Source organism: Podarcis melisellensis (assembly GCF_964234715.1).
Source record: "Podarcis melisellensis genome assembly, chromosome: 2".
In the NCBI taxonomy this organism is placed as follows: Eukaryota; Metazoa; Chordata; class Lepidosauria; order Squamata; family Lacertidae; genus Podarcis; species Podarcis melisellensis.
In genome coordinates, this window is record NC_138529.1 from 20,770,259 (window position 1) to 20,790,705 (window position 20,447).

General features: G+C 45.6%; 1 protein-coding gene across 1 annotated transcript; it reads left to right on the top strand.

The window, feature by feature from the left end:
- The first annotated feature begins 2,338 nt into the window (after window positions 1-2,338).
- LOC309362888 (transmembrane protein 198-like) lies at window positions 2,339-19,143 on the top strand. Its single transcript, XM_081898884.1, has 5 exons — window positions 2,339-2,490; window positions 9,171-9,408; window positions 12,420-12,995; window positions 16,378-16,526; window positions 17,562-19,143. Exons 2-5 carry the CDS (start codon window positions 9,228-9,230, stop codon window positions 17,706-17,708), a joined length of 1,053 nt encoding a protein of 350 aa, XP_081755010.1. The 5' UTR covers window positions 2,339-2,490; window positions 9,171-9,227; the 3' UTR covers window positions 17,709-19,143.
- Window positions 19,144-20,447: the final 1,304 nt, after the last annotated feature.

Consider the following 20,447-nt stretch of genomic DNA (forward strand, 5'->3'; position numbering starts at 1 on the left):
TTGGACTACATCTCCCATGACCATTGGCTAAACTGGCTCTGGATGATGGGGGCTGTAATCTAACAACATCGGGCAGCCTAAGGTTGAAGAACACTGGTCTAAGCTTTCCCCTTCTACTTGGTGCATAGTGTCACATTTCCAAAACATATTGGGTATTGCATCCCAATGACTGGAGGGTGATTTCCCAATAATTACTGTTATTTTCCTAAAGCCTATGGCCACACACAGATTGCTTCAAAGCAGTCACCAAGACAGCCCCAACTCCTAACACCAGTTTGCAGTACAAGGGGGTTCCTGCTTTGCCTTGGCAGGACTCAACTGCTGAGAAGTAGCATTGAGCCTGGCTCAACCAAGGATGAGAAAATCTTGCTGGCAGGTGACATGAGGCCACTGGCAGTATCTCAGAGGCTGCAGCAATATTACCAGTCTCTCTCTCTGTCTCTCTCTCTGTCTGTCTCTCTCTCCTCCCTAGTCTTGGAAGGAATCAGAGAGGAGTGAACCAACCTCCCAAAAAGACATATGGACCAACAGTTGAGTATTCTTTCCTGGCCGGGTGGGTGAGCTTCTGATCACTGATGGTCAGGACAGGAAGAAGCCAAGCCTCCACTGCTCGTTACGTTCCTCCTGCAGTGACAAAGGGCCTGATGCTAATTCAAAATGTTCTGTTATTGGGACCATCTGCTCTTGTCCTCCCTAGTTGTCACTGTAGGAAAGGGCAATGCTGTACTGATAGCACGATCTGGGGCATGGAAAAGGAGGTGGGGCTTACTTGAATTCAAACAGCAGAGCCAGCGAATAGGACCCTAGAACCAGCCCTTCCCCCACGCCCTGCCCCAATTTCCCACCTAGTTTCCAGCAGGTTAGACTAAGTAGAGTTTTTTCCCCATGCATTCTATGAAAAGTACTTTTTATTTTTCTTTGTGTTGTGTGCTGCGCATCTGAAAACATTTGTGCAGGAGAAGAGGAGGAGGAGGGGGTCGTTTTCAAATCAAATGTTAACTTTGGCCCATGCTTTTAAAAAAAAAAATCACAACACATCTGTACAGGACCAGATGTGGAAAAACCAATGTTGCAGCTTTGGCATCGCACGAGAAAAGGCCTCGGGACTCGGTACGTTTGGGGGGTTCGTGAACTAGCGCAGCCGCATAGCTGGCCCATCTCCCAGCCAGGAAGCAGGCTGATTCTCTGCTGGGGGCTCCAGCCCTCTTGAGGAACAACCCCCCCACCCCCGTCTGTCCACTCCACACCCCGGCCCATCCTGCTCCAGTTGCTGGCTGGGCTTCAGACACCTGCTTGGCCAGCTGGCCGGCTAATAAGCCTGTGAGGAAAGTCTTCTGCTGCTTGACATGCCCACTGCCAGCATTCCTGGAGGAGCTAGCGAGGCCAAGGCCTAGGCCTTGGGGCTGGAACACAGCAGCAGGCAGGTCTTCTATGTCCTGGCTCAGTTGGTTAGAGCAGTGTTTCCCAACCGTGGGTCTCCAGCTGTTTTTGGACTACAACTCCCATCATCCCTTGCTAGCAAGACCAATGGTCAGGGATGATGGGAATTGTAGTGCAGCTGGAGACCCAAGGTTGGGAAACACTGGGTTAGAGCATGGTGCCCATCATGCCAAGGTTGCAGGTTCGATCCCCTGCATATTCCTGCATTGCAGGGGTTTGGATGAGATTGCTCCACAGGGTCTCTTCCAACTCTACAATTCTCCCACCTTTCAAAAGGGCCCAATGGCGGGAAGGAGAGATTGCAAAGCTCACAACATCCCCAAAAAGCCCAGCTTTGGGGGGGTGATGCAAAGAGAGAGGCTACTGGAGGCCCCCAGGATTCCTCCCCCTCCCTGCCCTGCAACAGTTGGCCCCATAGAAGCCCCCACAAGGCCGCTCTCCCCGCGCACAGATAAGTCTAAATTGCTCCTTTCTCTGCAGGACAATCAAACCATTCTCTGCAACTGGAAGGAACCAACCCTTCTTGCCCCCAAAAAGAGAGGGGGTGGGGGGAATAGACCATTCTTTTCCAGCCGCGGCTTTCCGCGGATTCAAGAGCCCAGTTTCTCTTTTCTCGCTCTTCCCGCTACCCCTCTTTTTTTTTTTTTTTTGCCAGAAACATGGAGAAGGAGGCGTCGGTTAGTTTCTCCTTTCTTTCTGGAGACCCCATTCTGTTCTCCCTCGGGTCGCCCAGCTTCTCCGCTGGCCCCGCCCAGCGCTTGATGAGGTCACTCTTCAGCTGTCGTGGGGAGGGGGGGAGGAGATTATTTTGCCCCGAGTTTTTTGAACTGGAGGAAAGGGGGGCTAAAATCGGGGGTGGGGTCTGTGCGGGGGAGAGAGAAGTGGAGGAGGAGGAGGAGGAGATTTGATCTTTTATTTAGGCACCTCTTTTTGCATGCTCTTTCAGTTCCCAACAGTTACTCTCCGGAGTGGGTGGAGCTGGTCGATGGTATGGTTCTTTTGCAGACCAGTCCCGTCTATATGCGGTGGTGGGAACCCTGCTCTGGACTGGTAAGTTATATCGACCAAGCGGCTTATGTACTTTTCTTTTCCGGTGATGTGGAATAGAAATCCGGACTCCCTTTATGCTCCGCGTTAAAGCTCCAAGAGCGGTTGTCTCGCGCGTCCGCCCAGCCCCTCCAAAGTCAATATAATTTTTTTGTTTGTGTCTGTGCGTGCGCGCTTCGAAAATAATGTTTTTTTGGGAAATGTTTTGCATCGTTTCAGAAGGTCTTTGCCAACTTCGAAAGTTGGCTGGGATTCAGATCAGGGGGACTGGAGGGAGGTGACTGATCTCTGAACGAGATTTAAGATGGGTAAAGGGGGGGGGGGAGGCAGACCAGCAACAGTTCTCTCCTCCCAGTGTCCGGATTATTCTGTGAGTCCTTCTGAGCTTCCGTAGAATCCATTCCTCAATTTAATATTTGGGAAGCTTTTACCACCGAGTTCAGGAAAGAAAAGAACGAGGGCCAAGCAGTCTGAGCCTCCTCCTACCACTGTCCGTGATTTGATTGCTTTTTATTTTATTTTTATGACTCTCTCCAGCACTTCTTCAGCAATCCTCAGAACTTTGTTGCGAGCCCTAAATTTTAGGGATTGCTTGCTAAGCCTTCCACCCACCTCCCAGATTCCCAGCTGTGTCCTTTCTTCCCTCCCTCTGAGCTCAAGCAAGCTAATGGTATTCTAAACTGATTCTTGTTCTCTGATCCCAAAGGGAATATTTCCGTTAAACTCAGCACCGTTTTCCTGTCTGGGAGTCAAGCCATGGCTGTGGCGGTTTGGGGTGGGGGGGAAGAGACATATGGGGAGGAAACAGCAGCACCTCTGTAGCCAATATTGTATATACACATGCAAATAGCCAGGATTTCGGGACCCACTGGTTCAGCTGCCGTCCTCAACGTGGCACACGTGCGTGAGTGGAATATTGCGTGTGAAAATGCTGTGTGTTTGTGTGTGATGAGAGCAAATATATTCAGGGAGTTTGACTAAGTTTTGATCTGAACCAGGGCTCAGCCCTCAAACTGGGGCAAGGTCATCATATTATACATACAGATGATAGTAAAGAAACAATGCTTCTGCAGATTTGCAGAGTGTTTTCCCCTTTAAGTATCCTCCGCTCACCCAAATTAATGCCGCCTTCCTTCGCGTCCCCTTAAAGGAGAGTTGGGCTATAGCTTTCAGCAGATGAGCTCTGACACACGTCCTGAAAGTTCAAAAACAAGGCTGCAGCCCTATATGTACTTTCCTGGAAATAACTCTTCTCTATAGATATCTCTAGCATTGGGCTGCTTCATGCCATATTTTTTTTGCAGGGGAACTCTCACTTAAAAACTGGCACAAGAGTTTCATGCAATTTCCTATGTGAAGTTACTGTGTACCGTGTATAACCAAACACCATGCGTACCACCCCTCTGTCAATCGTCGTTTCCCGATCCGCACAATTTGATAGGCGTCTGTTTATGATAATCACACCTGGCTCTCCCCATGTGGGTTTGGTGTTGTTTTTCTGCAACAAAATGCATATGACTCAAAGGTACTGTCCTTTGAATTGCATTAAGTTCTCTGCTTTAGCCATCCTGTCACATTTAGGATGATTTTTAAAAAGTGGAATTTTAAAATCACTTCAATGCACATTAGTGACTGAGAATACTGAAAGGAGTGGCGAGAATGATAGAATAATGGAATCAAGTGTAATCTTTGGTTGATGGTATAACAGAATTGCAACCTACAATTAATTACTCATGACTAGCTGAGTCTGCTTCATCACCTTGCGCAGGTGAGAGGCATTCTTTGTGAATACATCTCCTGCTTCTTATGTAACTGTGATCCCTTCCTCTCACGACTACCTTGTAATATTTCATTGCCCTGTTGTAAGAACTGGACTAGACTAAAGGCCTTCAAGTGGAGTCTTACGTTCTTACAGGTTTTAGGTTTGTTGAATTTGTGTACAGTGGTACCTCGGGTTACAGACGCTTCAGGTTACAGACTCCGCTAACCCAGAAATAGTACCTCAGGTTAAGAACTTTGCTTCAGGATAAGAACAGAAATCATGCAGCAGCAGGAGGCCCCATTAGCTAAAGTGGTGCTTCAGGTTAAGAACAGTTTCAGGTTAAGAACAGACCTCCAGAACGAATTAAGTTCTTAACTCGAGGTACCACTGTATTGCTTTCCACAAAGTCCCCAAGTGATTTATGATAATAAAATGCACTAATAAAAACAGGTAAACGTATTGAAACATAACATGAAAACATCCAATCATTAGTGCTGCTGAGTAAACAACAATGTATTTGCTTGGAGCTAAAACAAAGACAAAGTTGGTGTGCGGTGGACCTTCTTGGAGAGAGCATTCTATAGATGGGGAGGCTGCTGCAGAAAGACCACTCTCTTGTTCCCATCTTCTGGACCTTCCTTGGAGGTGGCATACAGAGAAGGGCCTCAGATTACCATTCTGGGATCTGGGCAGGTTCATATGAGGAAAGCTGAACCTTTATGTACAGGAGTCCTGAACCATATAAAGAAGATGCCTATTTGAAGCCCACAATCAGGGCAACAGCAATCTTCCCATTTGTGATTTTCAGCAACAAGCAAAGAGAATGAAAGTCCGTCTGGGTTGCTCAACCAGATGCCTATAGGAAGCCCAGTGGGCAACAACACTTTCTGGCTGCTATTCTCCTGGTGCTCAGAAGCACCCTGCAGATGTTGCAGAGAGCCATTTATCCTCCATGAATTTGTCTAATTCTCATTTAGAGCTGCCCAAGCATCTTTCTTCAAGGTCCTGGGTACATATGACAGAATTAGGGACAACATTTGAGGAGCATCACTGTGCAGCTCAGTGTCTGGCTGTCCTGTGCTCCCCACCCAAAGGTCTGCACCCAGGATAAATGTTCCGCTTGTCTCCTGCATTGACTTTGGGTGAAAGTGTCCCCCCCCCACACCCCCAGCATTCCTGCTGGCCATCAGTCTCCTTGCCAGCTTTACTGGTTATTTTGGAGGCCACTCCATCAAAGTATTACACAAAGGGAACAGTGGCTGGGTGTAGGCAAAGTCGCCAACTTTTAACTGTAGAACACAACACTCCACAGAAATCAGGAAATGTGTTGTCATGTTCTCAGGGAGACTGGGATGCTCTGAATGATGGGGCATTTCTTGGAGAAAGGGGGCACTTGGCAACCCTACTGACAGGGAAGTCTTGGGGCCTGTCTAGATTTCCTTGCCTTTCACCCAGGGCCTGTACAAAAAATGATGGATACCTTCTCCCTTGAAGCTGGGAAAAGAGCCCAGAAGTTCTGGCACCTAGTTCTGTCTCCTGCTCCAATTCACTAGGCTTCCCCTTCCCCTTCAGAGCTGGGAATAGGACCTAGAAGCCATGGCTGGTGACCAAGTTTAATAGTTGTTGAATTTAGATGTAATTGTTGACTTCCACCTCTTTGTGTCTCTTGACAGCCCCCAAACTACCCCCTTTCATCTCTCCCTGGTGCAAGGGGAAGGGGTTAAAGGTTGTATGTGCAAGCTTTGGCTTGGATTGTATGTGACGGATGCCAGATTGGGGGAGAGAGGGGAGGAATAATCCGTTGCCAATTCCATCTGGGTGTTTTGGGGAGTGGGAATGGAGATTAGTTCTGCTTTCCACCACTTGGGTCATGTGAACAGCTTAACCCTTGGGGAGCGGGAAAGGGGGATAGGAAATGAGGTGGGCAGGGCCTAGTGGACATAATAAGAAGAGCCTACTGGATCAGGCCAATGGCCCATCAAGTCCAGCATCCTGTTCTCACCGGGGCCAGCCAGATGCCAGTGGGAAACTCACGGGCAGGATTTGAGCACAGGAGCCCTCGGCCCACCTGTGATTTCCATCAACTGGGATTCAGAGACATACAGTGGTACCTCGGGTTAAGTACTTAATTCGTTCCGGAGGTCCGTACTTAACCTGAAACTGTTCTTAACCTGAAGCACCACTTTAGCTAATGGGGCCTCCTGCTGCTGCCGCACCACCGGAGCACGATTTCTGTTCTCATCCTGAAGCAAAGTTTTTAACCCAAGGTACTATTTCTGGGTTAGCGGAGTCTGTAACCTGAAGCGTATGTAACCTGAAGCGTATGTAACCTGAGGTACCACTGTACTGCCTTTGACAGTGTAGGGAGACCCTCCTCAGAGCCAGTGTGGTGTAGTGGTTAAGAGCGGTGGACTCGTAATCTGGTGAACTGGGTTCGCTTCCCCACTCCTCCACATGCAGCTGCTGGGTGACCTTGGGCCAGTCACACTTCTCTGAAGTCTCTCAGCCTCACTCACCTCACAGAGTGTTTGTTGTGGGGGAGGAAGGGAAAGGAGAATGTTAGCCGCTTTGAGACTCCTTAGAGTAGTGATAAAGCGAGATATCAAATCCAAACTCTTCTTCTTCTTCTTCTTCAGCTTTTGCCAACTTTTCACTCTTAATCACTTTAAAGGCTGCTCTGCCATCTTGTTTATTTCAAGCACCAACAGAACAAGAGTTTGGACTTGATATCCCATCTTTCACTCCCTTTAAGGAGTCTCAAAGTGGCTAACAATCAGCCTGGTTCTATCCCAGTACGAGTAGAGTCCATTCCTTTTGGCTTCCAGGACCTCACAACTACATTTCCCCATGTCACTGGTGTCAATTTGACAAATGACTGTGGACTACCGCACTATGTAGGTGATGGGCAACATCCGCAACCTTCACATCAGGCAGTAGGGCTGGGTGATATACCCTTTATACCCCGCCCTCCCTTGCCAGAGTCGGGCTCAGGGCAGCTAACACCAGTAAAATTACAGTAAAAACATAATAGGGGGGAAAAACCAATTTAAAATACAGGTTAAAATGCAGTTTAAAATGCAGCCTCATTTTAAAAGTAGCCCTTAGATCAAAACCATAAGGGGATGGAAACATAAGGGTCAGACTGAGTCCAACCAAAGGCCAGGCGGAACAGCTCTGTCTTGCAGGCCATGCAGAAAGATGTCAAGTCCCTCAGGGCCCTAGTCTCTTGTGGCGGAGCATTCCATCAAGTCGGGGCCAGTACTGAAAAGGCCCTGGCCCTAGTTGAGACCAATCTAACCACCTTGCGACTTGGGACCTCCAAAATGTTGTCATTTGTGGACCTTAAGGTCCTCTGTGAGGCATACCAGGAGAGGCAGTCCCTTAGGTACGTGGGTCCTATAATCGTCCAGAACTGGTTTGATGTCCATATCACGAAATTGGTTTCTTAATTTTTAACCGGTAATATATAATGAATCATGATGTGTGTGTGCACGTTAAAATCACAGTGTGGGAAAACCGTGAAGTCGGCCAATGCCTCTTCATAGCTTCATCCTTGTTTCATACATTGCGATATATCAGTATATTGCAATGTTTAGCTGGTGATATATCACGAAGCTGAAAACCAGATATCGCCCAGCCCTACCAGGCAGGCAATTTACTCTACAGTCTGTATGCCCATCACACACCTATTTATGTTCTTAATGACTACCAGGATCCCTCCACCCACCGGAGAAGTACCCTCAACACAAAAAAGCTCCTCTTTCTCTCTCTCTACCATAAGTAATCATATACACTTAAATTTATGCCTCTGTCCCCTTACCTGTCTTCCCCCTAAACTGAGAAGCTTAAGTGTTGCTTCCCTGCTTGATTGCTTTGATTTCCTTTTTCTGCACCTTTTCTAGTTCTAGGGACGAGACACTGGGGGACTACTGATAAGTTTCACTCCTGGTTCAGACCCAGTAACTTAGATTTATTCAGTAAGCAAATATGTGGCACTGTGGGTTAAACCACAGAGCCTAGGACTTGCCGATCAGAAGGTTGGCGGTTCGAATCCCCACGACAGGGTGAGCTCCCGTTGCTCGGTCCCTGCTTTTGGCAACCTAGCAGTTCAAAAGCACATCAAAGTGCAAGTAGATAAATAGGTACCGCTCCGTCGGGAAGGTAAACGGCGTTTCCGTGTGCTGCTCTGGTTTGCCAGAAGCGGCTTAGTCATGCTGGCCACATGACCTGGAAGCTGTACACCAGCTCCCTCGGCCCATAGAGCGAGATGAGCGCTGCAACCCCAGAGTCGGCCATGACTGGACCTAATGGTCAGGGGTCCCTTTACCATTTTTGGTTATATCCTTATGTGTAGTAGGATTACCCTGTTCTTGAGGTTTGGGCTGAGGAGTGCTGGGAGGGGCAACAGAAATCTCTCTTCCTCCACCTCCCAAAATAAATTTCTTTAGTGACAGAGGTGCAGTCACAAATGTAATATTATAATCCTATTTTGTATCTCTGAGGAATATTTCTACCTATACGTACTGGGCAGTTGGCATCTTTTTTATTATGTTTTCTCACACATTTTAGCATCATTTTGATGCCCTAACGTGTGTTCCCTTGTTATGCTGTGCTCTTCTTTCTTGAATCGCATAACTGCCCCTAAACAAGAATACCTGGTGGGGTTTGTGGCTCCGTTTCAGCTGTGCCACCACAGCTCTTTCCCCCCACGCTCTCATCGGACATTCCTTGCACTGCTTTCCTCCTCCAGACCTATCTCTCAATCTTCCCCCAGGCTTCCTAAAGGAGTTAGTTCTCAGATGGCCCCTGCTGTGCTCCTGGAGGAAGAGGAGTTGGTTGGTTATGGGTTTTTCTAAAATGCTCAAGTCAGGGGTATTTGGTATTCTTCCAGCTGAAGGTAAACCTCTCTCCCTCTCTGCAGGCTGTCCCTCCCGCTTGGATGGCTCTGGAAAGCTGAGCTGCATCCCGGCTGACCAGCATGGACCCGACTCCGCTGCTTCCAGTTACTCCTGACCCCCGGGGCTTTAATGAGGGGGCAACAGAGCCCAGTGATCCTGCCTCCGATCCCTGCGCCCTCCTTTCCGAAAGGCACTATGAGGTGATTCCCTGTGTGATCTGTGGCCTCTGCTGCATTTTTGGAGTTGTTTACTGCTGCTTTGGTGAGTAGAAAGAGGAAAGAGAGAGTTCTGTCTGTGAGCCCATCTCAAACGTCACTTCTCTTTCCTTTCTTCTCTGTTCCCAATGGGTTGTTTACATGCACCAGGGATAGTGGTTGGCCGTATGGCCGGATTTAGGTTTATAAGGTCCTAAGCCAGGGGTCAGCAACTTTTTTCAGCTGTGTTCTGGTCCACTATCCCTCAGACCATGTGGTGAGCCGGACTATATTTTTTTGGGGGAAATGAATGAATTCCTATGCCCCACAAATAACCCAGAGATGCATTTTAAATAAAAGCACCCATTCTACTTATGTAAAAACACGCTGATTCCGTCCGTGGGCTGGATTGAGAAGGCGATTGGGCTGCATCCGGCCCACGGGCCTTAGGTTGCCTACCCCTGCCCTAAGCTACTGAAGGTAATGGGGCCCTTTCTATGTCCAGCTGTCCTTTGTCAACAACAAATTGTCACTGTTTTTGGTGTTGAATATATGCTATGTATGCCCATTACTTAATCATAGGAGCCTATACAACAACACTGTTGCTGTATGTATGTTTTATTTTATTCTGCCAAGAGAGCAGGAGAACTCTAGGATGTTTCATTGAACGTAATCGTGGTTCTAGGAAATATACCTGAAACACTGAAAAATTGTTGCATTTTCCCATTAAGTGAACTGGGTAATTAAGAATATAAGTCACAACTGGAGACAAAATATTTGGGGTCTTCCGATCTGGGGTAGGTTAGACAACCTGAACTTCGCAAGGGAGATAGAAAGCAAAGTCTATTGTGGAAGGTTGGTGGCTTATAAGTGATGACTTATTTGGAACCTAACTCTGTAGGCTGAACAAAACCATATATTAAGAGTCTTAAATGATCCTGTCACATGTACTGACTGATTTGGGCATTTTAGCCTTCAAAGAGAGAGAAACAATGGGGAGGGAGAGAAGAGGGTTATAATTTTTCATTGTCTTTTTCATTTTTTTAATGCTGGGGGAATCAGAGTTCTGTTTTCTTTAAGAAGTCAGAAATTCCACCTCTTCTTCCCTGCCACCCTGCAAAAATTCCAACAACCTCTCAGTCCATGTTTTGAATTACATGAAATAGCCAAGCTAATAAGAACTGTGTGTCCTCCATACTTGACCTATTTCAAAAAGCAACAAGTAACAAGTTGTCCTCCAGTAATTGTGATAACAGTGAGTCTGCATCATAAAACTTTTATTTCTTGATGTTTACAGAAGGACTATTTCCCTACACCCCTCCCCCAAAATAAGGTAGCTTTTCTTGCCATGTTTTCAGTCTTAAGAGATGATAGCTTAACCATAATGAGACTTTAGATGTAACCTTTTTTCAGTAGTCCCTGTCTCAAAATATCCTATTGACAAAATATAGCCTCCCCCTTTTTAAAGATTTCCTCTGCTAAACTTGGTGTGTGCAAAAGCCCCCAGATTCCGTCTAGGACATCTTCCTTTAAAAATATATTTTAAAAAAATAATATTCAGGTTTATACATTTCACTGATTTTACAATCATTTTGACATTTCAAAACTCGACTTCCTTCCCCCTCTTTCTGAGGTTCCTTAAATTTATTTTTAATACCTTCTGCATATCCAAATTAACTTAATTTGCTCACTTATTCATCTTCTTTAAATATATACTCTTATGAAACTGCAGGTTATTAGAATAATCCTTCCAGTGGTTTTATCCGTTTACCGTTTATCTGTAAATATTCAACAAACCATTTCCATTCTTTTATAAAAAGTTTGTTATCTTGATTTCTTATTCTTCCGGTAAGTTTCACCATTTCTGCATATTCCATAAGTTTTTGTATCCATTCTTCCTTTGCTGGGACTTCTGCTTCTTTCCATTTTGGGGCGAGTAACATTCTTGCTGCTATAGTAGCATACATGAATAAGTTTCAATACAGTTTAGGTAGTTCTGTTCCTATTAATTCCCAAAAGAAAAGCTTCTGGGGTTTATTTTAAGCAAACATTATTTTAAACATCCTTTTCATTTCATTATATATCATTTCCCAGCAAGCCTTAACCCAGGCATGTCCAAAGTCCGTTTCGGGGCCTAATCTGGCCTGCCGGTCGATTTAATCCGGCCCCTGTAGCAGTATACTTCCTGGGGTAAAATCCTTTAAAAAAGCACAACAACTTTGGGGTAAAATAACGGATGTTCACTTCATTAAATCTGGCCCTCTTTGAAAAAAGTTTGGGCACCCTTGCCTTAACCTTACTATAGGACCAGCTTAAAGACAACTGTGACTTCAAAGAAGAATGGTAACCTTTTACAGTCTATTTAAAAAGACAACAAAATGAACTCTACTCCTTGGCAGGTTTTGAATAAACATCCACAAATTAATTGGGTTAATATGATGGATAGATAATATAAGGATGTATACAATTTTATAATATGCAGAAAACAATAGGAGATGAGAAATCAGAGAGAGGAGCTGAGGGAAGTCCTGGGGGGCAGGGAGGGAGGGTTTGTTGGTGAGGCGGGAGGGGGAAAAACAATGAAGATGATTTTTATTGTTGATTTGTTATGGCCTCGGCCCAGTATACCTGAAGGAGCTTCTCCACCCCCATCGTTCCGCCCGGACACTGAGGTCCAGCACCAAGGGCCTTCTGGTGGTTCCCTTACTGAGAGAAGCCAAGTTACAGGGAACCAGGCAGAGGGCCTTCTCAGTAGCGGCACCCTCCCACCAGATGTCAAAGAGAACAACAACTACCAAACTTTTAGAAGACATCTAAAGGCAGCCCTGTTTAGGGAAGCTTTTAATGTTTAATAGGTTATTGTATTTTAGTGTTTTGTTGGAAGCCTCCCAGAGTGGCTGGGGGGGACCCAGCCAGTTGGGCGGGGTATAAATAATTTATTATTATTATTATTATTATTATTATTATGAATTTGTTATTTATTTTTTTAAAAAACAACCTTACTACAGGACCACCACATATGATAAAAAGAACCTTATTTCTCCCCTCTGCTAAACCTGGCCCTCTTTCTGTTGCCAGGCTACCGCTGTTTCAAAGCCATCATGTTCCTCTCTGGCCTGCTCTTCGGCTCGGCCGTCATCTTCCTGCTTTGCTACAAAGAGCGCATCTTGGACACGCAGCTGAGCCTGGAAGTCAGCGCGGGGATTGCCCTGGGCATCGGCGTCCTCTGCGGCTTAGTCACGATGCTGGTGCACTCGGTTGGCTTGTTCCTGACAGGGCTCCTTCTCGGCTTGCTCCTGGCGACGGCTGGACTGGTGGCCACGGAGCCTCTGTGCCACCTGCCGAGCGCCTGGGTGCCCGCCGGCTCGCTGCTGGGATCAGCCCTACTGGGTGCCGTCTTGGCCTTGCGCTGGCAGAAGGCCCTGACGGTGGTCTCCACGGCGGTGTTTGGGGGCGCCGTGCTGACCCTCTGCTTGGACTACGCTGTGGAGAACTTGGCGCTGGGCCACCATGTGTACGACCGCCTCCGCCTGGCTCCCCCTTCCCCGCTGTGCTGGTGTGGCTGGGCCGTGCTGGCCACGTGGCCCGTCCTGGCCTTGATGGGAATGCTGCTGCAGTGGAGAGTGACCGCAGAGGGCTTCTCTCACACAGATGGTGAGTGGATGGCTTTAGGACCATGCCGAAGGAGGGGAGAAGGTCCAGTTGTACTGGGCAGGGGGCATTCATGGCAACCTGCCTGGGACCGCCCCCCCTCAAAAATTATAGTGTACAGTGGTACCTCGGGTTACGTACGCTTCAGGTTACAGACTCCGCTAACCCAGAAATAGTACCTCGGCTTAAGAACTTTGCTTCAGGGTTAGAACAGAAATCGTGCAGCGGTGGCAGCAGGAAGCCCCATTAGCTAAAGTGATGCTTCAGGTTAAGAACAGTTTCAGGTTAAGAACAAACCTCCGGAATGAATTAAGTTCTTAACCCGAGGTACCACTGTATTTACTTTTATTTTTAGGTTTTTAGGCTTGATGTTATGTTATTAATATAGGGAATAGCAAAGTGGGTGAAAAGAGAAACATACCAGAAGCGGAAGTTGGGGGAAGCCCTGGAGGGAGGAATATATAATATATGTTAAGAAATTGAGATTTATGTAATGAATGAAAAAGAAAAATGAATAAAAAATTTTAAAAAAATTGGAGCAGGGCCTGTACCTGCCTACTTCCTGCCCAACGAAATGTGGCCCATTTTTGTAAGAAACTTTAGTAGCAGACAGTGTTCAAGATTCGCCAGGCAGATTTTGCACCTGACCAAGTGAAGATGTTTGGCTGCCAAGATGGTGCCTGACATCTCCACCTTCTGAGGATCATTGGCTCTGGACTAGTTTCACACACTTAACGCTCCATCCTGTGGAATTCTCTCAGTTATATTTTTATCTGCGCAATCAGAATAAATTTCTGGAACCAAAATGGTTTTTCTGTGCAGCCTCAGCAGGAGCAGTCGCGACAAAGGAAAAAGAGGTTGTATACATGTGGACTGTCCCTGGATCAAGTGACTTTTCTCCTTTAAGTTCTCAAAAGTTCTTAAGCTAGCTCAAGGTTGTCATCTGAACTAGCCAGATATTTAACCGAGAATCAATAATAATAATAATAATTAATTCATACCCCACCCTCCCTAGCCAAGACCCGGGCTCAGGGTGTCTAACACCAAATGTAAAACAATTGATTAAAATACAACTTAAAAACAAGATTAAAATACAACATTAAAATGCAGCCTCATTTCAGCAGAAACTCAAAAACTTTTTGGGGGATGAAAATGTCAAATCTTCACCAAGGCTAACTATCCAGACTGGTCCTACGTGGGCCAGAAAAAAGCCAGGGAAGTCCCCAAGTAGGAGTTCCGTCACAGAAGGAAAAAAGAAAAAAGAAAGAGGGGGAGGGGATCAAGTTGATTCCAAGCCAAAGGCCAGGCGGAACAACTCTGTCTTACAGGCCCTGCGGAAAGAAATCAGATCCTGCAGGGCCCTGGTCTCATGAGAGAGAGCATTCCACCAGGCCAGAGCCAGTGTTGAAAAGGCCCTGCCTCTGGTTGAGGTTAATCTGACCTCACAGTCCATCATTTGAAAAGAAAAAAAGAATTTAGAGCCGTCTTGCCCCAAAATGGCAACTAGACATTCTGTTTTGGCGACTGTAACCTTGGTTTAAGGAGCCATTTGGCACCTAGAGTTTTTGACGATGGTAGTGGAGGGAAAGTTGATGGGCAGCAGAGTGCCAAGAGTCATTGAGAGACAGGGAGGTGTGCTGCACAGTTAATCACTTTTTCTTCTGTCCTTCCTTGTCCCCAAAGGCCTCATGCAAATCATTTCTCAGTTGTATGACATGGAGTGTTGAGTGTGTCAAACAAGGACTAGGGAGACCCAGTTTAAATCCCCAATTGGCCCACAAAGCTCACTGGGTGATCGTGGGCCAGTCACTTTCTCTTGGCCTGAGGACAGTAATTGTGGCAGTAAGATTGGGGTTGGGGAAGAGGGTGAGAGCCAAGAACAGCCCTCTGAGCTACATGGATGAAGGGTCTGGTAAAAATGTAGTAAATTAATAAATACTACTACTACTGCTACTAAATAATAGCTAGATAGTGTTGGTGATGATTAGGAGACACTATATCCATCATTACTTTGCTCAGACTAGAGGAATCTGACATACGTGGAAAAAATTCAGAGTTCTCAAAATTCTGAAGGATGTAAAAGGCGAAAGATTTATACGATCTAAAGAGAAACCAGAGTATGGAAGAATGGCAGATGAAGGTGATAGACTATATGGGACTGGCAGAAATGACTGGCAGAATCCGAGACCAGGGAAGAGAGACGGCGGAAGAAGATTGGAAAAAATTTAAGGACTATCTTAGGAAACATTGCAAAATTAATGAATGTTAGAATGATGTTGGTTTAGAAATTAAGTGGTTTTCAGCTGTAATGATTAAGTAAAAAGAAAAAAAAAAGGTTAAAAAATTAAATGAAAATTAAGGGAGAGGATTTGTTGAATTAATAATTAGAAATTGGAATACAGAAAGGGGAGGTATGAGGAGGTCGGGGAAGTAAGTTATAATAAAATAAGGGAATGAAACTTTACTTGTTTTTAAATGGTTTTTAGTTTTGTATTTTGCTTTTTATATTTGTTATTTTTTGTGTTTGTGTTTTGTTTTTATTACTTTTTTTTGTATAACTTTTGAAAATTCAATAAATATCTTTTAAAAAAAACAAAATTCTGAAGGATGCAACATTATGTGGCATGATAACTGTGCAGAACTCTGTTCGCCTCCCAGCACGTAGAAGAGAGAGACTTGTTTGGGACAATTTTTTTCTCCTTCCTCCCCACCTCCACTTGTCTACATTTGATTCTCTGGTCAGGAAAGGAATTCCCCCATAGCTGAAGAGTGAGAGCATTCATTTTCTTTCTTAGCATTGTCTCTCCTTTTTTTAAAAAATTAAGATATCTAGATATATACACACACATACACATGGTCATGGGAAAAAGAAAGTGCATCCCTCTTTGAATTCTGTGGTTTTACATATCTGGACATGGTGTAATATGTCATGTGCTGTTGTTCGTCTGAGGTTGTATTTACCTAATTTTAAGACCTGCTAAGGAACAAATGATTGTCTTGATATGTAAAACCACAGAATTCAAAGAGGGTGTACAGTGGTACCTCGGGTTAAGAACTTACTTCGTTCCGGAGGTCCGTTCTTAACCTGAAACTGTTCTTGACCTGAAGCACCACTTTTGCTAATGGGGCCTCCCGCTGCCACTGCGCCACTGCTGCATATTTTCTGTTCTCATCCTGAAGCAAATTTCTTAAACTGAGGGTTAGTGGAGTCTGTAACCTGAAGTGTATGTAACCCAAGGTACCACTGTACTTTCCCCCATGACTGTATATATATAGAGAGTGAGAGTGAGAAAGAGAAATACACATACGTATAAATTTGTATTTATAAACTAGCCTTCTTAGGAGTAGTCTTCCTCTGGTTTCTCATACCTCTTCTCTTGCCCAGTGGTCCTGAATCGGCGCCAGAAGCAGCTGCAGCTCTTACGGATCCGGCAGCGCGAAGCCAAGAAGAGGCAGAGCCAGCTTCCTCAGGATGGTTCATACCGGCATAAGCCCAGCGCTGTCAAGCGCTGTGCAGCAGATGTCCTTGCACCGGTGAGTGGCTGAAAGAGTTCCTGTCACAAAGGTTCACTATCTTAATTCTTGGCCCCCATTTGCAACATGCAGTGCCAAACCCACGACCCCAGCTGCATCGTCACCTTCAGAATGCCCCTTTGGTCTTTCCCTGGCGTCTTCTCAATCCTCTGGAGCAGGCGTGAGGGGACTTTTTCGCCATCTAGCTGTTCCTCAATTCCCCAACAAGCATGGCTAATGGCCGCCAGGGATGATGAGAACTGAAAACATTTTTTAAAAAATGCCTGCTCCAAAGGTCTTATCTCACTACACTAGGGATTATATAGCTATATCTGAAATTTCATGCATATCAGTTAATATCTTGACCCTGCTCCACAAAAATAGCTGTTTAAATTGGCCGTTTCCCTATGTCGTGAAGGCTGAAATTTCAATATTAACTGATATGCATGAAATTACAGATATAGCTACATAAGACCTTTGGAGCAGGCATTTTTTTTTTAAGAAAATGGGTTTTTTTTATGAACCGCCCTATGCCCCATGTCTATTCTGCAGCCAGCCAATGGGAGTGTGGACCATCACTCCTTTGCACACATCTCCTGTGTCCCTTCCACCCTTTACATTTATAATCGGTGGCATAGCATGGGTTGCCAGGGCCCGGGGCCGCACGAGATGGGAGAGAGGGAAACATGAATAGTCAACTGCCTAACTGTGTCTGCATCACCCAGGAGATTGCAGCCACAGAGAAAAGAGATGTTCTATTGTCCAGAGAGGTTGGTTCCTGGTTCGCATGGCGAAGCCGGTTCAGTGGAGTCCAGCGACAGAAGTGCACAGCTGTATTGAGGCAGCACTTGGTGTCAAAAATTTTCGCCCCTAATAATTTTGCAACCGCCCCTGTGGCCCTGCCCCACGCTACGCCACTGTTTATAACTGAGCATACAGCAGGTTCTTTGTCAATGTGGATTGGCTCCTAATGGAGGTGTGTGGGGAGGGGTTAATATGTCGTTCCCCTTTCCCAGTTCACGCACTGACATTCCATTCTTTTTCTCCACCCCAAAGAGTTATATTCAGAGCCTGCGCGACCGCCAGCAACTGGGAACTGGTACTTCGCTGAGCAACCTGAGTGCCAGTGCTCACACCGCTGTGGATCTGGATTACGACTCTGGCTCGACTGTTCCCCTCACCACGCCCCGTGGCTGCCTCTGAAGGAAACGGTTTCTACTTCCACCTGTGCCTTAAGCAGGGACATAGCACAACTCTGCCCTCACTGGAGGGTCTGAATATTTTTGTCCCGTGCAGTCGCTTGACTGATATGCAAGCACCATCGGCTAGCCTGCTATATATATATATTTTTAAATGTTCAAAAGCAGGCAGTTTCCTTTCCCTTGAGGGGAACTTGAGGCCAACAATGTGACTGAGTCAAAGTAACAGGAAAGAAGGGATGTTTTTAAATAGAAAAACAACACTACTATTAATTTATTCCCAATTAAGTCAAGTGAAGGAAGCAAGCCATCTTCCTCTGCAGGGTATCTACAGCTGACTTCAAAAGCTATGCTGCAATGAACTGGTTCCCTCTTAAGGTGGCTGTCCTTAACTTTGAAGCTAGTATAGTATCTGTCCTCTGTGGGCTCAGTTAAGCCATAGACATCCCCTCTTTTGGGGGATGAAGGGGTTTATTTGCCCTAGAGGTCTAGAACTAGCAACAGGGTACTTTGATTACCTTTTGGCTTAGATGAACAGCCCTATTTTACCTCGGGGCTAAAATAGCTAGGGGGTAACTTGAAATCTTTGCACCACAGGTTGGTGAGGTAAATGGTTCTGATCTATGGTGCTTTTCACAACAATTTGCTTTTTTTTTTTTGTATGTGGGTCAGATGGCAGAATCTTGTGAGTAGAGTCGCCATTCAATTATTCTTTCTCTAGGGCAGTTTGGCTTGCCGATACAACATGCGTAGGGAACATTTGGACCGTCCAAAGTTATTTGAACTACATTTCCCTTCATAGCAAACATGGTCAATGGCCAATCAAGGGATATGGAGAGTTGTATTTCAGAAACACCTGAAGGCCCGAAAGTTTACCACACCAGGGTTATATAAGAAGGAAAAATTGTGCTTTTCTCTCCCCAACCCCCATCAAACTCAAAAGTTTACCTTCCCAGATCCTGTTCAGTCATTCATAAAACCTTGATTATGTTACGAGAGGGATAGCAGAGTTCGCAAATATGGCCCCACCTTCCCGCTCAAATGGCTATAAGTGTGTAAGGGAAGAATTTCCCCAAAGGGCTCTAATTATCATCCAAAGTGCCTTTTCTCGTCTATACAGAGCCTTACCTGCACTGAAGTGGCTTTCAGTTTAACCTGACTGTGGTGCTTTTTGAAAACACGTAGAGAAGGATTAAAAACCATTCTTTTTTTAAAAAAGAGAGAAAGAGAGAGAAAGATTGAACTCTAAACTGTACGCTAACCACCCAGGTTTCAATTCCTAAACTATTAATCCGGATTCAGTGAGTACACAGTGGGTTTGAATCCTGGTCAAGAGACCTGTTTTGTTATAGCAGATTGTTTCCTGTGGATATTTTTGTTGTTACTGTTTTTATAACTTTGGCTTATAATACTTAACACTGATACATTTGTGCTATGCAGTCTGTCTCTATAATCACTTGGGTCACACTATAAAGAGGTTGGAGTTGGGTGAAATGGGGGGGGAGAGAAAATGGGGTGCAGCAGGGGGTCAGAGCACAGATGTGTACACACATCAGATCCAGTGGATTGGATCCTTTTGAAACTATAATTTCCCCATGGATTTCTAATCACATCTCTCTCTATCATTGACTGAACTGTAGAAATCACCCATTTTTACAGAGCAGCCTGTAAAACCATGGATCTGAGACATAAGGCCTTTTTTTAAAGGGCTCTCCCTCAAAATTACAAAAATTATTGATTGCCCCCTGTATGCAAAAGAAAGTTGGGGGGCTGGTTCTTACTCCGTTGACATCCACAGCCACATACTGCATTATTTTGACTTTCTTTCTGCCCGGGTCCAAACACTGCTGCTGGGCAGTTGTGTGCATCTACATGTAATATGATACAAATCTGCCTAGCGGAAATAAAAGGTTCTGGTGTCCTGTTCACAAAAGTTAAAAAGCAGACAAGCCGTTACCAGCCTGAGACTTGGGCTGCATTAGAAATAATTTTGCTGTTACCGAACTTTCTATTCTAATGCCCGATGATCTCATCAAAAGTTAGCTCTTTCCCCTTTCAGAAATGTTTGCCTCAGATGTATTAAACTTAGGTTTACTGCTTCGCTGTCACAGACAGACTGGAACTTGATCCATATATATACAGTGGTACCTCGGGTTACATACGCTTCAGGTTACAGGCACTTCAGGTTACAGACTCCGCTAACCCAAAAATAGTACCTCAGGTTAAGAACTTTGCTTCAGGATGAGAACAGAAATCGTGCTCCGGCGGCAGCAGTGGGAGGCCCCATTAGCTAAAGTGGTGCTTCAGGTTAAAAACAGTTTCAGGTTAAGAACGGACCTCTGGAACGAATTAAGTACTTAACCCAAGGTACCACTGTATTATATGAATTGCTGGGGGCATGGCACTAACCTCGGTGTTTCCTGAATTCCCAGTAATTAAAGTACACTTTCACAGTGTGATAGCAAAGGGTGCCACCCCTTTTAATTACTTTGTTGTTCCGAGCGCATCTCTTGACCAGACGGACCTGTAGCCTTGCCGTCTCATGCTGTGCTGAGCCAGTGATACACATTTGTGACGGAATGACTGCATCGCCGACTGGAGGTAGAATAGAAAGGTGCAAAGCCAGGGCCTTGAAGCACGCAGATACATGGTGTGCAGCCTCCTTTGTGGAGGAGTGTCTTGGGCTCATAAAAGCATTTGCTCCTTGTGGCATAGTGGTGTCCCCAGGTCTACCGTGTGGGAA